Consider the following 15,994-nt stretch of genomic DNA (forward strand, 5'->3'; position numbering starts at 1 on the left):
AGGCTAAAATTGGGTGGGTGGGGCCTCAGGGAATCCCCAAGGCAGAGCAAACAGTGTGCTGACTGAGACTCAGATGTGGCTGCCAGGCAGCCCTGTGACAGGGGAGGTCCCGGCACAGGAACAGTGGCCACTGTGAGCACCCCTGTCTGGGAGAAAGCCGCCCCGAGTTCCTGCCACGATGCCAGACTGTCCAGTTCCTCCCCATGTGCCTGGTTCCCCAGCGCTGGAGCTTGGAAGAAGTGGGGCCCTGTAAGTGTGCGCGTGAGCCCTTTGCTGGAATGCCAGTGTTCCCCTTAGCCTCCCTGTCACTGAGCCACAGCCCCCCTGCTTTTTACGGCCTGTAGGTGCGTGGACTTCTCTCCCCAGCCCTGGAACCCTAGGCTGGGACCCCTTGCGCCTCACTGGCAGCCTCCTCAGGGCATCTCCCTCCCAATTAAAAAAACACAAGGGCACATGAGGCTGTCGGACCAGCCAGTTCCGCCCCTCCTACCGGTCTCCGTGCTGTCTTCATTGCTCCGGTTGTAGGACTTCTGTGCAGCCAGCTTTCGGGCAGTTCTGCATGGTGGTTGCTCTGTATTTTCGTTGTCATGTTGCTCTGGTTACGGGAGGCTGCGAGTACGGGCGTTTACCTACGTAGCCATCTTCGTTCGCTCTTCATTTATTTTCTTGTTCTTGAAGCAAATGTGCTAAAAATAAATGAAAAACAAAGAAAGATTACCTGGGTGCGATAGGATTAAACCTTACCTAATAGAGATGTTGTCACAACCAGATGAAATGGTGCAAATGGGAACACTCTGTAAATAAGTGCTGGGCAGTGTTCTCATTATTTTACATTGTGTAACGTCTAGGATTAAACCATATGGCATGAGTTCTCAAACACCTGTCTTCAGAAACCCTTTATACTTTTAAAAGTTGAGGGCCCCAAATTACTTTGAGTTACATCTGTCAACATTTAACCATTTAGAAATTAAAATAGACACTTAAAAAGATAGTTTTAAACTTATTAAGTACTTAAAACCAATAGCATAGTTGTTTTACAAATGCTAAATTTACGTTTGCAAATCTTTATTGCCTAGTTTAATAAATTAGCTGGGTTCTTGTATCTGTCCTGTGTTCCATCTGTTGTATGTTGTTTTGGTTGAAGTCTATGGAGAAAACCTGGCCCCACCATATTTGCAGTTTGAACATTTGTATTTTGATAGCCTTTTTACTTCACTGTAAATCTTTTTGACATTCCATAAGAAGTCAACAAGCAGTAGGTGTTTAGTTATTGTGATGTCGAGCAGGAAACCCTGACAGTGAACTTCCCGCGCCTGGTATCAGGCATTCCACTGGCCCGTGATGCTCTTTGAGAGCATCTTGTGCTTGTGCATGACAGCGCGAATTGATCATGTGTAAGATGATGTGCCTGGAGGTGGAAAATACCAAAAAATGGGGGTGGAGGGGGGTAAGAGTAGAGCTAAAACATTTGTTCATGCCTCACTTACATTGGTTCTTAGCAAGACTTGAGGTGCCAAGTAGAAAAGAACTCGTTTCTCTACTGGAATCATTCTGCCTTAGCACGTGTGTATTCGGGCATTGAAGCAGATGTTATTGGAGGTCCTTGGAGAACTTGGATGTGCATACGATGAACTGAGGCATATTCCACACAAAAGGGTCTTGTCCTCTTTATATGCCGTCACTTTATCCAGGGAGAGCATTCTCTAGGAATCACTGCCCTTTAAAGACACCAAATTCACCCTGGCCAGCTTGGCTCAGTGGATAAAGCGTCAGCCTGCGGACTGAAGGGTCCCAGGTTCGATTCCGGCCAAGGGCACATGCCTGGGTTGCGGGCTCGATCTCCAGTGTGGGGCGTGCAGCCGATCAATGAATCTCTCTCATCATTGATGTTTCTCTCTCTCTCTCTCTCTCCTTCTCCCTTCCTCTCTGAAACCAATAAAAAAATATATTTAAAAAAATAAAGACACCAAATTCATGGCATTCTGTTCTGTTTTGCAGAGATTCTGAAAAGCTTCCTTCCTGTAAGAAGCCAGATCCCCTGTCTCCAATCAAGGATAATATTCAACTCACTCCAGAAACAGACGAGGACATCTTCCACAAGCCGGAAAGCGCGCGTGTGCAGAGAGCCATATTCCAGTGACCGGCAGCTGGGGCCGCCCCGAGCCTTTCTGCCCGTGAAGTCCTTGGCAGGGAGGCGGGTACCAGTCTGAGATTTGTTCTTAGAGCTACGCCACGTTTTTTTAATAGACTACATTTTGTGTATGAACTATATGATTGTTTTCTTTGTTCAGCTTTTTATATTTTCATAAGAAGCTAACTAGGGAAATTATTTTTAACAGTTTTGGAAGTTTTAATGTTATTTAGGCAAGTTTGCTAGAAATTTATAAAAATTTAAAGATTTCTGTTACATTGTCAAGCATAAGACTGGCAAATGGAAAACCACATTTCTGTAAATTATCTTACCCTAGAGGAAATCACTGAATTCTTCCAAACGTTACAATTTTCCACGTGCCTCTGTCTTTCGGGGTTGAATGGAAAATAAAGTTGCTGGGAGGGGAGGGGCAGTTGGAGGCGTGAAGGTCGTTGCACAGCGGGACAGGCCTTTACTACCCCTGAAGGGTTTGGTTGGGATACACATTTGACAGTGGAAGGAACTACTACTTACATCATTAATATTCTTAGGCTTCAAAATAGCCTGTTTTTAAATATGTCTCTCTTTTTTTTTTAAATATATTTTATTGATTTTTTTACAGAGAGGAAGGGAGAGAGATAGAGAGTTAGAAACATCGATGAGAGAGAAACATCGATCAGCTGCCTCCTGCACACTCCCTACTGGGGATGTGCCTGCAACCAAGGTACATGCCCTTGACCATAATCGAACCGGGGACCTTTCAGTCCGCAGGCCGACGCTCTATCCACTGAGCCAAACCGGTTTCGGCTAAATATGTCTTTTTTAAAAAATATATTTTTATTGATTTCAGAGAGGAAGGGATAAAGAGATAGAAACATCAATGATGAGAGAGAATCATTGCTCTGCTGCCCCCTGCACACCCCCCACCGGGGATTGAGCCCACAGTCAGGACAGTGCCCTTGACCAGAATTGAACCTGGGACTCTTCAGTCCACAGGCCGATGCTCTATCCATTGAGCCAAACCAGCTTGGGCTAAATATGTCTTTTTTTTGAAGTACAGGCTAGAAATTCCTTAACATATATTTAAAATTAGTGTCCTAGGTGTGATGTAAGATACTAAAATTGCAAAGTCTATAACAGCGGTCGCCAACTGGTGGTCTATGGACCACTGGTGGTCCGTAAGGTCCAAACGGTTGGCGACTGCTGGTCCATAATATACACACTCTACAGAGAAATAGACATACCTGGAAAGAACCAGCTGTGCAAGTGAAGGTCTGGCATGATGTAAAGAAATTTTTAAAATATGTTTTTATTGACTTTAGAGAGGAAGGGAGAAAGAGAGGGATAGAGAGAATCATTGATCAACTGCCTCCTGCACACCCCACACTGGAGATGGACCCTGTAACCCGGGCATGTGCCCTGACCAGGAATCAAACTGTGACCTCCTGGTTCATAGATCGATGCTCAACCACTGAACCATACCAGCTGGGCTAAAGAAATTACAGAATTACCTAAGCTATAGAAGATAAAGGATAGGGACCCAGAATATTTGAGACTTAATAGAGGACTATTGGCTAAAAGAGGTCAGAATGAACATAACATTGTAAGAAACAGCATTAAAAAATTTTAAATAACCAATCTGAAAAGAAAAAAGAACAAAAGCAAATCTGAATTTTCTATGAATGTTTCCTGCTACAGAACGATTCAGAATGTGAACCAGCCCTAGCTGGGTTGGCTCAGTGGATAGAGCATTGGCCTGGGGACTGAAGGGTCCCAGGTTCGATTCTAGTCAAGGGCACATGCCCAGATTGTGGGCTCGATCCCCAGTAGGGGGCATGCAGGAGGCAGCCAATCACTGATTCTCATCATTGATGTTTCTATCTCTCCCTCTCCCTCCTTCTCTGGAATCAATAAAAATATATTTTCTTAAAAAATGTAAATCAAACACTGTCTACAAATGTTTATCTTCTCACCCATTTAAAATACCACTTGAAGGACAAAAGGAATAAAACATACTATAGACTCACAAAGGTTAACAGAAGAGACAGGCAAGTGGTTTAACATCTCCTCCAGGGGCAGGAGCCCACAGGGGTAAAAGTTCAGAGGAGCTCACAAGTGGGGGTACCACGCAGGTCCCTTTAAAGTGGGGGCTCGAAGTGAGGCTGAAACGGGGCTGCCTCGAAGCATTTAAAGTTCGGGCAGAAGAAGAAATGGCAACAGCACAGCCGTTCCTCCATCTTTAAATCCCCACACCAGAAGCAGATCAAACCCGATGAGCATGACGACAGATCTAGGTAACGGGTCTCACGGAGCCCCACACCGCCACCAGGACACACGCAGGTGCTGGCACCTGCTGGGGAGCAGAGGCGGGAGCGGGCCGCTAGTGCCCCCGAGAGGAGAGCTTTAGAGCAGCCACCGCCACGCACAGCAGGCCCGGGAGGAAGTGGCATTGAGACAGGCTTTGCCCTCCAGCGGCGTGCGTGCAAGAGGCCTGCGGTAACGTGGAAGACAGAAGCCATCTAGTCCCAATGAATCGTGGGAACTGGCTGGCCCAGGCTTCCTTCTAGGGTAGGGGGCCCACAGGAGACAAACTGCTGGAAACTGAGCCAAAAATGAACAGGAGAGACCACAGAGGCAGAAAGGTTAAAGGAGAGGGGACAGTTGACCGAGAAAGCTCAGCAGAATACCCTGCTCTTGAGCACGTCAGGGGCAGGGGAGGGCTTAAAGCTCCTGTAAACCATGTTTCTCAGCTTAAATTTTACTTCAAAAGAAACCACAGAATAGCTTTTCGATTCATCTCTTACAAAGTTAATATTTTTAAAAAGAATCTCCAGCAGAATAACATCTTTACAGATGATGGAAATCTACCAGAAAGGCCCACAAGTAGATTAAAACCAGTTCCCTAAGATTAGGAAGTGACAAATGTTGAAGTTACGGACAGAAAGTCTAATATGCAGATAATAGTTTCTGAAGAAAACACTAATTTCAGAAAATCTTCCTACTTTAACAAGATTTATAACTCTACAGTGGGCCCTTGTACCTAAGATGATTGATCCTAAACAGCCAACAGCAAGACAGTCAACAAAGTTACTCTAAAGAAAAAAATATATATTTGATAAAAACAGCAAGTGACGCCGAAACCGGTTTGGCTCAGTTGATAGAGCGTCAGCCTGCGGACTGAAAGTTCCCAGGTTCGATTCCGGTCAAGGGCATGTACCTGGGTTGTGGGCACATCCCCAGTAGGAGATGTGCAGGAGGCAGCTGATCGATGTTTCTCTCTCATCGATGTTTCTAACTCTATCTCTCTCCCTTCCTCTCTGTAAAAAATCAATAAAATATATTTTAAAAAAATAAAAAAAAAAACAGCAAGTGACATGTAAGGAAAAAACTAGATTATGTCATTTTCACAATTCTGAAATCAAAAATACTTTTTTTTTTAAATATATTTTATTGATTCTTTACAGAGAGGAAGGGAGAGGGATAGAGAGTTAGAAACATCGATGAGAAACACCGATCAGCTGCCTCCTGCACACTCCCTACTGGGGAAGTGCCCGCAGCCAAGGTACATGCCCTTGACCGGAATCGAACCTGGGACCCTTCAGTCCGCAGGCCGACGCTCTATCCACTGAGCCAAACCAGTTTCGGCTCAAAAATACTTTTTAAAAAAACCATAGAGAATGCATAGGTAAGTGGAACAACAAATCAATGTTTCTCCCTCTTTCTCAAACCAATAAATAAGTAAAAAATAAAACCAAAGACGGCATTTGTCTCTGAGTACCTCCCCTCTGGGCAGGGGGGGCTTTCTGGTGGGAAGTGCTCCGTCCACCTGCTGGGACCAGGGGCCGAGGACTCGGCTTCCCCACATCCAGGGCCTCCCACTCGGAACAAAGGCAGGTGAGCGAAGGCCGCTGACTGAGAAAAGCTTCACGGGTTACAGCGGTCACCTGCCAGCTGAACGCCATAAAAAGTGACATGACACTGAGACAGCTGAGTGGGCAGTGCCTGAAACCTCCAGTTTCTCTGGAGCAGTTATATGTTTTTTTTTTTTTAATATATTTTATTGATTTTTTACAGAGGAGAAGGGAGAGGGATAGAGAGTTAGAAACATCGATCAGCTGCCTCTTGCACACTCCCTACTGGGGATGTGCCCGCAACCAAGGTACATGCCCTTGACCGGAATCGAACCTGGGACCCTTGAGTCCGCAGGCCGACGCTCTATCCACTGAACCAAACTGGTTAGGGCAGTTATGATATGTTATGAGCTCCCTGGGAACCTGCCGCAGCTCCGACCAGCTGAGGGTTAGGTCAGTGGTCGGCAAACTCATTAGTCAACAGCCAAATAACAGTACGATTGAAATTTCTTTTGAGAGCCAAATTTTTTAAACTTAAACTATATAGGTAGGTACATTGTTAGTAACTTAATTAGGGTCCTCCTAAGCTGGCCTTTGCTAAAAAGTCCTCATTTTATAATAATAAAGCCACCAACACAAAATAATTTCAATTCTTAAATGGACGACAAAAATACCTATAGGATTTGCAGCCGGTTGGAAAAGTACAGGTAACTTTATGCTTCGAGTAGGTGCTTTTGTCACCCACGTGCGATTTGCGGATGTGACTAGCACTAACCACTGCACATGAGACTGCTGACCTGACTGGCTCCCTCAACTCCTGCATGAATCCCGCGGTGCGTATCCCGCCGACACCCCCCACTTCCTCTAACGCCACTTCTTCAAAATAGACTCGCCCAGGCCGAAAACCGACTTCTGCGCATGGGCCACGAAGTTTCAATCGCACTGTACCTGCGCGCCCGTACATGGTATTTTGTGGAAGAGCCACACTCAAGGGGCCAAAGAGCCGCATGTGGCTCGCGAGCCGCGGTTTGCCAGCCACTGGGTTAGGTGAATCCAGCGGGAATGAAAGAAAAGCCTATGTCAGGCTTAGGTCCTCAGACTATAGGATGCTGGGGCCATCAGTGGCTTCCTCAACAAGGGAGTCTTGCCACGCTTTCCCCCTTTTTCCATCTAGGTGCGCCTCTAATTTTCATGCACTCGCCACTCTCCACCCCAGTAAAAGTCCTGCTCTAAACATCTTCCAAACCAGAAGTCCTCACTCCTGGGGACTCCTCAACTTAATCACATGAGAACCAGGTAGCAGAAGAAGGGATGAGAGACAGCTTCTGGACACGAGCCCAGAGCAATAGGGCCACCTTCAGCGCCACCATCTCCCATGCAGACAGGCATTTGCTCACCATGGGAGAGCAGACCAGGGTCGGAGCTCAGTCTTTGGATTATCCAGCTTTAGTTAACCGCCTTCTGAAACCATTTCCCTTCCCACCCACTGTGTAAACTTAGCCACTCCTAATGAACAGGGTTACCCATTACCAACAGCCTCAACTTGCTTTGTTATCAAAAACAACTCAGGCATAAATAAGTAATGAATAAATGAACAAGTGAATGAATTAATAAATGAATGGATGGATGACGAATAAGCAAATGGATGGATGAATGAATGTAGAATAAATGAATAAATGAATGACTGAATAAATAATAGATACATAAATAGATAAACAAATAGCATTTTCCTGCTCCTATTTCCCATTTTGGTCTGCTTCATATAAATTACATTTCCATATTGTGTGGTTATGATTGGCCAGTATAGATGCAAATGAGGATATAATTTGCATAGTTCTGATAGGACGGGGCCAATCTCGGTCTGTTGGTAGAAAGATGAAGCCGAAAGAGGCGAAATAACAACAGACCCCTCAGAAATTCAAAGAATTGTCAAAAAATACTATGAACAACTCTAACAAACTAGACAACCTGGAGGAAATGGACATATTCCTAGAAAAATACAATCTTCCAAAACTCAATCCAGAGGATTCTAAAAATCCAACAGGCCAATAACGATGGAAGAAATTGAAGCAGTCATCAAAAAGCTCCCAGCGGTGAATCCACGTGCCCTGTCCTTGGGCCCCCTGCCTCCTCAAGTTCATCCACTCCCGGATCACGGAGATGTCACGGGTGACTGTGAATCAGCTCCTGCTCCATCCCTACACTCGGCTGCCCTCTGATCTGCCTCTGCCTAACCCTGGCCTTTAAATGCCCCCCTTGTCGCCCTTAGTCAGCTGGAAGCAGTCAGAACGAGTCGGTCGCCGTCCCTTATCACCAAAAGGCCAGGATGTTAGGTCGCAGAGAGCCCAGGATCAGATACATGCAGACATGTGATGAGACAATGGACTTCCCCTGGAATTTCTCACAGATCAACGTGCCAGACACAGATACCAGCTTCTTCTCCCTGAATCCACATACCCCCACACAGATACTGGACTTCTTCTGAATACCCCCGCCCATCCCCTGTGGCAGAGAATTCCTCAGCTCATGTCCCCGCCCCTCACCCAACTGCAGTATAAAAAAAGCGCCCCCCTCCCTGTTGGCGTGAATCCACGTGCCCTGTCCTTGGAGTACATGGGTCTACCGGGGACGCAGAAATAAATCTTTTCCTTTCCTTTCAAAAAAAAAAAAAGCTCCCAGCAAACAAAAGCCCGGGGCCAGACGGCTTCACATGGGAGTTTTACCAATCATTCAAGGAAGAACTAAAACATATCCTCCTCAGACTATTCCAAAAAATTCAAGAAGAAGGAACACTTCCAAGCTCATTCTATGACGCCAGCATCACCCTAATACCAAAACCAGATAGAGACAACACAATGAAAGAGAATTATAGGCCGATATCCCTCATGAACATAGATGCCAAAATACTCAACAAAATTCTAGCAAATCGGATCCAGCAGTACATCAAAAAGATCATACACCATGACCAAGTAGGATTCATCCCAGGGATGCAAGGATGGTACAATATCCACAAATCAATAAACGTGATTTATCACATAAACAAATTGAGAGATAAAAACCACATAGTCATATCGATGCAGAAAAAGCTTTCGACAAAATTCAACACCCTTTCTTGATAAAAACTCTCAGCAAGGTAGGAATAGAAGGATCATACCTCAACATAATAAAAGCCATATATGACAAACCCACAGCCAACATCATAATCAATGGGCAAAAACTAAAACCATTTCCCCTGAGAACAGGAACAAGACAGGGATGCCCCCTTTCACCACTCCTGTTCGACATAGTACTGGAAGTACAAGCCGTTGCGATCAGACAAGAAAAAGAAATAAAAGGCATCCAAACTGGAAAAGAAGAAGTAAAACTGTCCTTATTTGCAGATGACATGATATTGTACATAGAAAACCCTAAAGACTCCATCAAAAAATTATTAGAGTTAATAAATGAATTCGGCAATGTAGCAGGATACAAAATTAATGCCAAGAAATCCAAGGCATTTTGTTACACCAATAGTGAACTTACAGAAAGGGAGACTAAAAAAGCAATCCCATTTACCATTGCACCAAAAAAATTAAGATACCTAGGAATAAACTTAACTAAGGAAGTAAAAGACTTATATGCGAAAAACTACGGGACACTGAAAAGAGAGATAGAGGAAGATATAAACAGATGGAAGAACATACCGTGTTCATGGATTGGTAGAATCAACATCATCAAAATGTCCATACTACCCAAAGCAATCTATAGATTCAATGCAATCCCCATTAAATTACCAATGGCATATTTCACAGATCTAGAACGAACGTTCCAAAAATTTATCTGGAATAAAAAAAGACCTCGAATAGCTGCAGCAATCCTGAGAAAGAAGAACAAAGTAGGTGGGATCTCAATACCAGATATCAAACTGTATTACAAAGCCACTGTTCTTAAAACAGCTTGGTACTGGCACAAGAACAGACATATAGATTAATAGAGAACCCAGAAATTGACCCAAAGCACTATGCCCAATTAATATTCGACAAAGGAGGCAAGAGCATACAATGGAGTCAAGACAGTCTCTTCAATAAATGGTGTTGGGAAAATTGGACAGATACATGCAAAAAGATGAAACTAGACCACCAACTCGCACCATACACAAAAATAAACTCAAAATGGATAAAAGACTTAAACGTAAGACAGGAAACCATAAAAATACTAGAGGAATCCATAGGCAGTGAAATCGCAAACATATGTCGAAGGAATTTCTTCTCTGATAATGCTCCTAGGGCGATGGAAACTAAAGAGAAAATAAACAAATGGGACTACATCAAAATAAAAAGCTTTTGCACAGCAAAGGAAACCATCAACAAAACAAGAAGACCCACTGCATGGGAGAACATATTTGCCAATGATATCACTGATAAGGATTTAATCTCCAACATTTACAAGGAACTCATGAAACTTAATAATAGGAAGATAAACAATCCAATCAAAAAATGGGCAATGGACCTAGATAGACACTTTTCGAAAGAGGACATACAGAGGGCTGAAAGACATATGAAAACATGCTCAAAGTCACTAATTATACGAGAGATGCAAATCAAAACGACAATGCATTATCATCTCACACCTGTCAGAATTGCTATCATCAACAAATCAACAAACAACAAGTTTTGGAGAAGATGTGGAGAAAAAGGAACCCTTCTGCACTGCTGGTGGGAATGCAGACTGGTGCAGCCACTGTGGAGAACAGTATGGAGCTTCCTCAAAAAACTAAAAATGGAACTCCCATTTGATCCAATGATCCCACTTCTAGGAATATATCCCAAGAAACCAGAAACGCCAATTAGAAAGGATATATGCACCCCTATGTTCATAGCAGCACAATTCACCATAGCTAAGATCTGGAAACAGCCTAAGTGCCCATCAGCAGATGAGTGGATTAAAAAACAGTGGTACATCTACACAATGCAATACTATGCTGCGGTAAAAAAGAAGGAACTCTTGCCCTTTGCAACAGCTTGGATGGAGCTGGAGAGCATTACGCTAAGTGAAATAAGCCAGTCAGAGAAAGATAAGTACCACATGATCTCACTCATTTGTGGAATATAGAGAACAACATAGACTGATGAACAGGGACAGATCCAAAGACTGAGAAACAGCGATCAGACTATTAATCCCCAGAAGGGAAAGTAGGGGAGGGTGGGGGTAAGGGGAAGAGATCAACCAAAGGACTTGTATGCATGCATATAAGCCAAACCAATGGACATGGACAACAGCGGGATGAGAGCATGAGTGGGGGGTGGGGGGGAGGGGAGGATGGGGGTTAATGGGGGGATGAGGACACATTTGTAATTCCTTAACTAATAAAGAATTTAAAGATTAAAAACAAAAACAAAAAAAAAACTAAGTTCTTACTTAGTTATGGCTATGTGCAGCTCTATTGAGCTCCAAATGTAACCCCTGAAAAACAAACAATTTCAAAGTTTTAAAATCAATTCATAGAGTAACATAAAATGCCTTTCTATTCAGCAAAATAAAAGCATGTGATGGGGTGAATGTCAATAATTCTGTTGTCCCACCAGGAATAGCCATCTTTAATTCGAGATTATTTTTGGCTTCACTTCCTAAGGTATATAAATGTCTAATCACTGCTGTGCACCCGAAGCTAGCATAATATTGTACGTCAACTCTAACTGAAAAATAAATTTTTAAAAAGATTCTTTTCTTTCCCTCCTAACCTGTAGCTAAATATTCATGACAAAGTGAGGGGTTTTATAAAATACTACCAGAGAAGGAATGAATCTGTGGAGATTTCTTTGCATAGCACCAATGAAGGGAATTTATAACTTTAGGCTTACTAAGTATTTCTAGATGATGTTTGAAGAACATAATGCATGTTGAATCACTATCTCCACCCCATTCCGTTTTCAACACAGAAATTCTTAGGGGAACGTTCTTACTTTTAAATTACCCTCTTGTTTAATACTACACTGCTATAAAAAAGAAGGAACTTTTACCATTTGCAACAGCATGGAGGGAACTGGAGAGCATTATGCTAAGCGAAATAAGCCAGTTGGAGAAAGATAAATATCACATGATCTCACTCATATGTGGTATATAATGATCAACATAAACTGATGAACAAAAACAGATCCAGAGACAAGGGGGCACTGAGTACACCATCCAACCTCAGGGAGAAGGCAGGGGAGGGGAGTGGTTAGAGATCAACCAAAGGACTTGTATGCATGCATATTAGCATGACCAATGGACACAGACACCGGGGTGGTGGGGGTCTGCCCTTACGGGTGGGAGTGGCTTGGGGGGTGTTATTTGGAGGGGGGAGAGACATGTAATACTTTATACAATGAAAAAAAACACCCTCTTGTTTTACTCATAAAAAAAAAAAAGATGAAGCCAAGAAAAATTAGTAAGAAAAACTATTTAACCCTACAACTTAAAGAATTAGTAGAAAGAGCTCTAGCCGGTTTGCTCAGTGGATAGAACATCGGCCTGCAGACTGAAAGGTCCCAGGTTCGATTTCAGTCAAGAGCATATGCCTGTGTTGTGGGCTCAATCCCCAGTAGAGGGCATGTAGGAGGCAGCTGATCAATGAGTCTCTCTCATCTTTGATGTTTTATCTCTCCCTCTCCCTTCCTCTCTGAAATCAATAAAAATTAAAATATATTTTTTTAAAAAACCATTTTATTTTTATTGATTTCAGAGAGGAAGGGAGAAGGCGAGGGAAAAATAGAAATATCAATGCTGAGAGAGAATCATTGATCGGCTGCCTTCTGCATGCTTCCCACTGGGGATCGAGCCCACAACCCTGGCATGTGCCCTTGACCAGAATCGAACCCAGGACCCTTCAGTCCGCAGGCTGACGCTCTATCCACTGAGCCAAACCAGCGAGGGCAAAATTAAAATATTTTTTAAAAGAATTAGAAAGAGAACAAAAAAAAAAATGCCCAGCGTAAGTAGACAAAAGGAAAAAATAAAGATTAGAGCAGAAATAAATGATGGACACACACACACACAATACAAAATATCAATGAAACCAAAAGCTGGTTCTTTGAAACGGTAAAAAAGATTGATGAACTGCTAGACTCATCAAGAAACAAAGGAAGAGGACCCAAATAAATTAAATCAGAATGAAAGCAGAGAAGTAACAACTGACACCACAGAAATACAGAGGACTGTAAGGAAACACTTTGAACAACTATACGCCAACAAGCTGGATAATGTGGATGAAATAGACAAATTCCTAGAAAAATACCATCTCCCAAAACTGAATCGGGAAGAATTAGAAAACCTGACTAGGCCAATAACAACTGAGGAAAAAGCAGCAGTAATCAACAAAAAACTCCCCGCAAACAAAAGCTCTGGTCTGGGTAGCTTCATAGGGTAGTTTTACCAAACATTCAAAGAAGAATTGACACCTATACTCCTCAAATTATTCTAAAAAATCCCAGAGGAAGGAACACTTCCAAGCTCTTTTTTAGGAGGCCAGCATTATCCTAATTCCAAAACCAGAGAACTATAGGCCACTCTCCCTGATGAACACACATGCTAAAATCCTCAACGAAATATTAGAAAATCGGATCCAGCGATATATTAAAAACATCATACACCGTGACCGAGTGGGACTTGTTCCAGGGATGCAAGGCTGGAACAATATTCGATATTATCAATAGGTATTATCAATATTCGATAGAATCAATAAATGTGACACATCACATAAGCAAGTTGAAAGACAAAAATCATATCAATAGACGCAGAAAAAGCATTCGACAAAATCCAACACCCATTTTTGATAAAAACTCTAGGCAGGTGCGGGGGGGGGCGGGCAATGAGGGGGAGAAGGACACATGTAATACCTTAATCAATAAAGGAAAAAAAAATTAAAAAAAGAAACCTCTCAGCAAAGTGGGAATAGAGGGAGCGTATCTCAACTTCCTAAAGGCCATGTATGACAAACCTACAGTGAACATCACACTCGATGGGCAAAAACTAAAACCATTTCCCCAAAGAACAGGAACAAGACACGATGTCCAGCCCTAGCCGATTTGGCTCAGTGGATAGAATGTCGGCCTGCGGACTGAAGAGTCCTGGGTTCCAGTCCGATGAAGGGCACAGGCCCAGGTTGCAGGCTCCTCTCTGCCCAGGCCCTGGTCAGGGCGCATGCAGGAGGCAACCAATCGATGTGTTTCTCTCACATTGAAGTCTCCCTCTGTCACTCTTATTGAAAATCAATGGAAAAATATCCTCCAGTGAGGAGTAAAAAAAAAAAGACATGATGTCCGCTCTCACCACTCTCATTCAACGTAGTACTGAAAGTCCTAGCTACAGCAATCAGACAAGAAAACACAGAAGGCACCCAAATTGGAAACGAGGAAGTAAAACTCTCATTATTTGCAGATAACCTGATACTGTGCGTAGAAAACACTAAAGACTCCACTAAAAACTACTAGATTTAAGTGAATCTGGCAATGTAGCAGGATTCAAAAACATTTTTTTATATATTTTTATTGATTTCAGAGAGGAAGGGAGAAGGAGAGAGAGAGATAGAAACGTCAATAATGAGAGAGAACCATCAATTGGTTTCCTCGTGTACACCCCCCACTGGGGATTGAGCCTGCAACCCCGGGCATGTGCCCTTGACCGGAATTGAACCTGGGACCCTTCAATCCCCAGGCTGATGCTCTATCCACTGAGCCAAAACAGCCAGGGTCATTTTTTAATTTTTTTTTTTTTAAGAATTTTTGTGAGTTTATTTGAGCCAAACTGTTGACATATGCTGGGAAGCAGAACCTCAACGAAATGAGATAATGCTCTGGAGAATGGCGGGTTACATTGCAATCAAAGGAAAGGGACGTCGGTGGGTTACATGAAATCCATTGGTGATAGACTAGAGAGGCGGGAGAAAGCAAAGCAGGGAAACCCCTGGGATTGGATAAAAAGTAAAATGATAGACACATACTGAGGCGGGTGCAGGAACAATTAACATGATAATGAAGGAGTTTGTGGTATCTGTCCTGGAGCCCAGGCACATTAGGTTGTGCCCCAACGGGTCCAGAAAAAGAGAAGTTACAAGTTACCCAGACATTTCAAAGGGTATGTTATTATCGATGCAAAAAGACAGATAGGCTCAGTGAAGGTGAATTTTGACCTTGTGGGATTCATAATCAACACCCAGAAATCGATGGCCTTTTCATACCCCAATAATGAATTCTCAGAAAGAGGAACTAAACAAACAATCGCATTTGCCATGGCAACAAAAGTCATTAAGGTGCTTAGGAATAAACTTAGTTAATGATGGATGGCCTTGCACTTGGAGCCCATCTGAGCGAGAGTACTGGGGGCGCTAGAAAAGGTACAGCCTTTCAGACAGGTTCTCGGGGCTCTCTTGTTACGCAAGGGACACTGCAGAGATGGAGGTGGGCAGGTTCTCTCATTTCTTTTATTATTATATCTTTAATTCTAAAAAAATGCCATATTACCATTTTTTTCTGCTTTGTTAGTTCATGTATGGTACTTTTTAAAATATATTTTTATTGATTTCAGAGAGGAAGGGAAATAGATAGAAACATCAATGATGAGAATCATTCATCAGCTGCCTCCTGCAAGCCCCCCACTAGGAATGAAGCTCACAACCCCGGCATGTGCCCTGATGAGGAACCGAACCATGACCTCCTGGGTCATAGGTGGACACTCAACCACTGAGCAACACCGGCCGGGCTGTTCATTTATTTTATTAATTACAATTTTTTTAAGTGAGCAGTTCACTGGCATGAGGTATCTTCACATTGTGGTATAAATGAGAAGGCTAACCCCTATTTTGTAAAACTACTGTGTGGAATTCTCTGCTATTCTTTAGATGGCCTCTTATTCTAAAAAAAATAACTTTGCTTTCTAGCCTGCTTGAATAATGAGGAAGATAAACTTAGCTGTCTGACCTTGTAGGCCAGAGACTAGACACGCCCATCCTCTCAATGCCATGTCAGGTGTATTTTTTAATTGGATAGAACTGTGT

At 43.0% G+C, this 15,994-nt stretch overlaps 2 protein-coding genes across 4 annotated transcripts in view; one reads left to right on the forward strand and one right to left on the reverse strand.

Moving 5' to 3' along the window:
• Nucleotides 1-2,498, forward strand: part of EXO1 (exonuclease 1) — a gene marked incomplete at its 5' end in the record, with an annotated part of 31,515 nt that extends 29,017 nt beyond the window's left edge. Inside the window, one exon of one of the 2 annotated variants that reach the window (XM_081114484.1) lies at nt 1,999-2,498. In XM_081114484.1, the coding sequence (XP_080970610.1) occupies nt 1,999-2,140 (142 nt within the window). In that variant the 3' untranslated portion in view covers nt 2,141-2,498. The remainder of the gene's footprint in view (nt 1-1,998) is intronic. The other variant, XM_081114483.1, reaches the window with a different exon arrangement.
• Nucleotides 1-15,994, reverse strand: part of LOC308535544 (lamina-associated polypeptide 2, isoforms beta/delta/epsilon/gamma-like) — a 70,103-nt gene that overhangs the window by 34,253 nt on the left and 19,856 nt on the right. The window contains exon 1 of one of the 2 annotated variants that reach the window (XR_013997277.1): nt 491-624. Coding sequence is in view for 1 of the 2 variants with exons in the window: in XM_081114482.1 (XP_080970608.1) it covers nt 630-686 (57 nt within the window). In the remaining variant the exon portion in view is untranslated. Of the gene's footprint in view, nt 1-490; nt 687-15,994 lie in introns of those variants that run through there. The other variant, XM_081114482.1, reaches the window with a different exon arrangement.

This window comes from Myotis nattereri (genome assembly GCF_964212035.1).
Source record: "Myotis nattereri genome assembly, chromosome: 20".
Taxonomy (NCBI): Eukaryota; Metazoa; Chordata; class Mammalia; order Chiroptera; family Vespertilionidae; genus Myotis; species Myotis nattereri.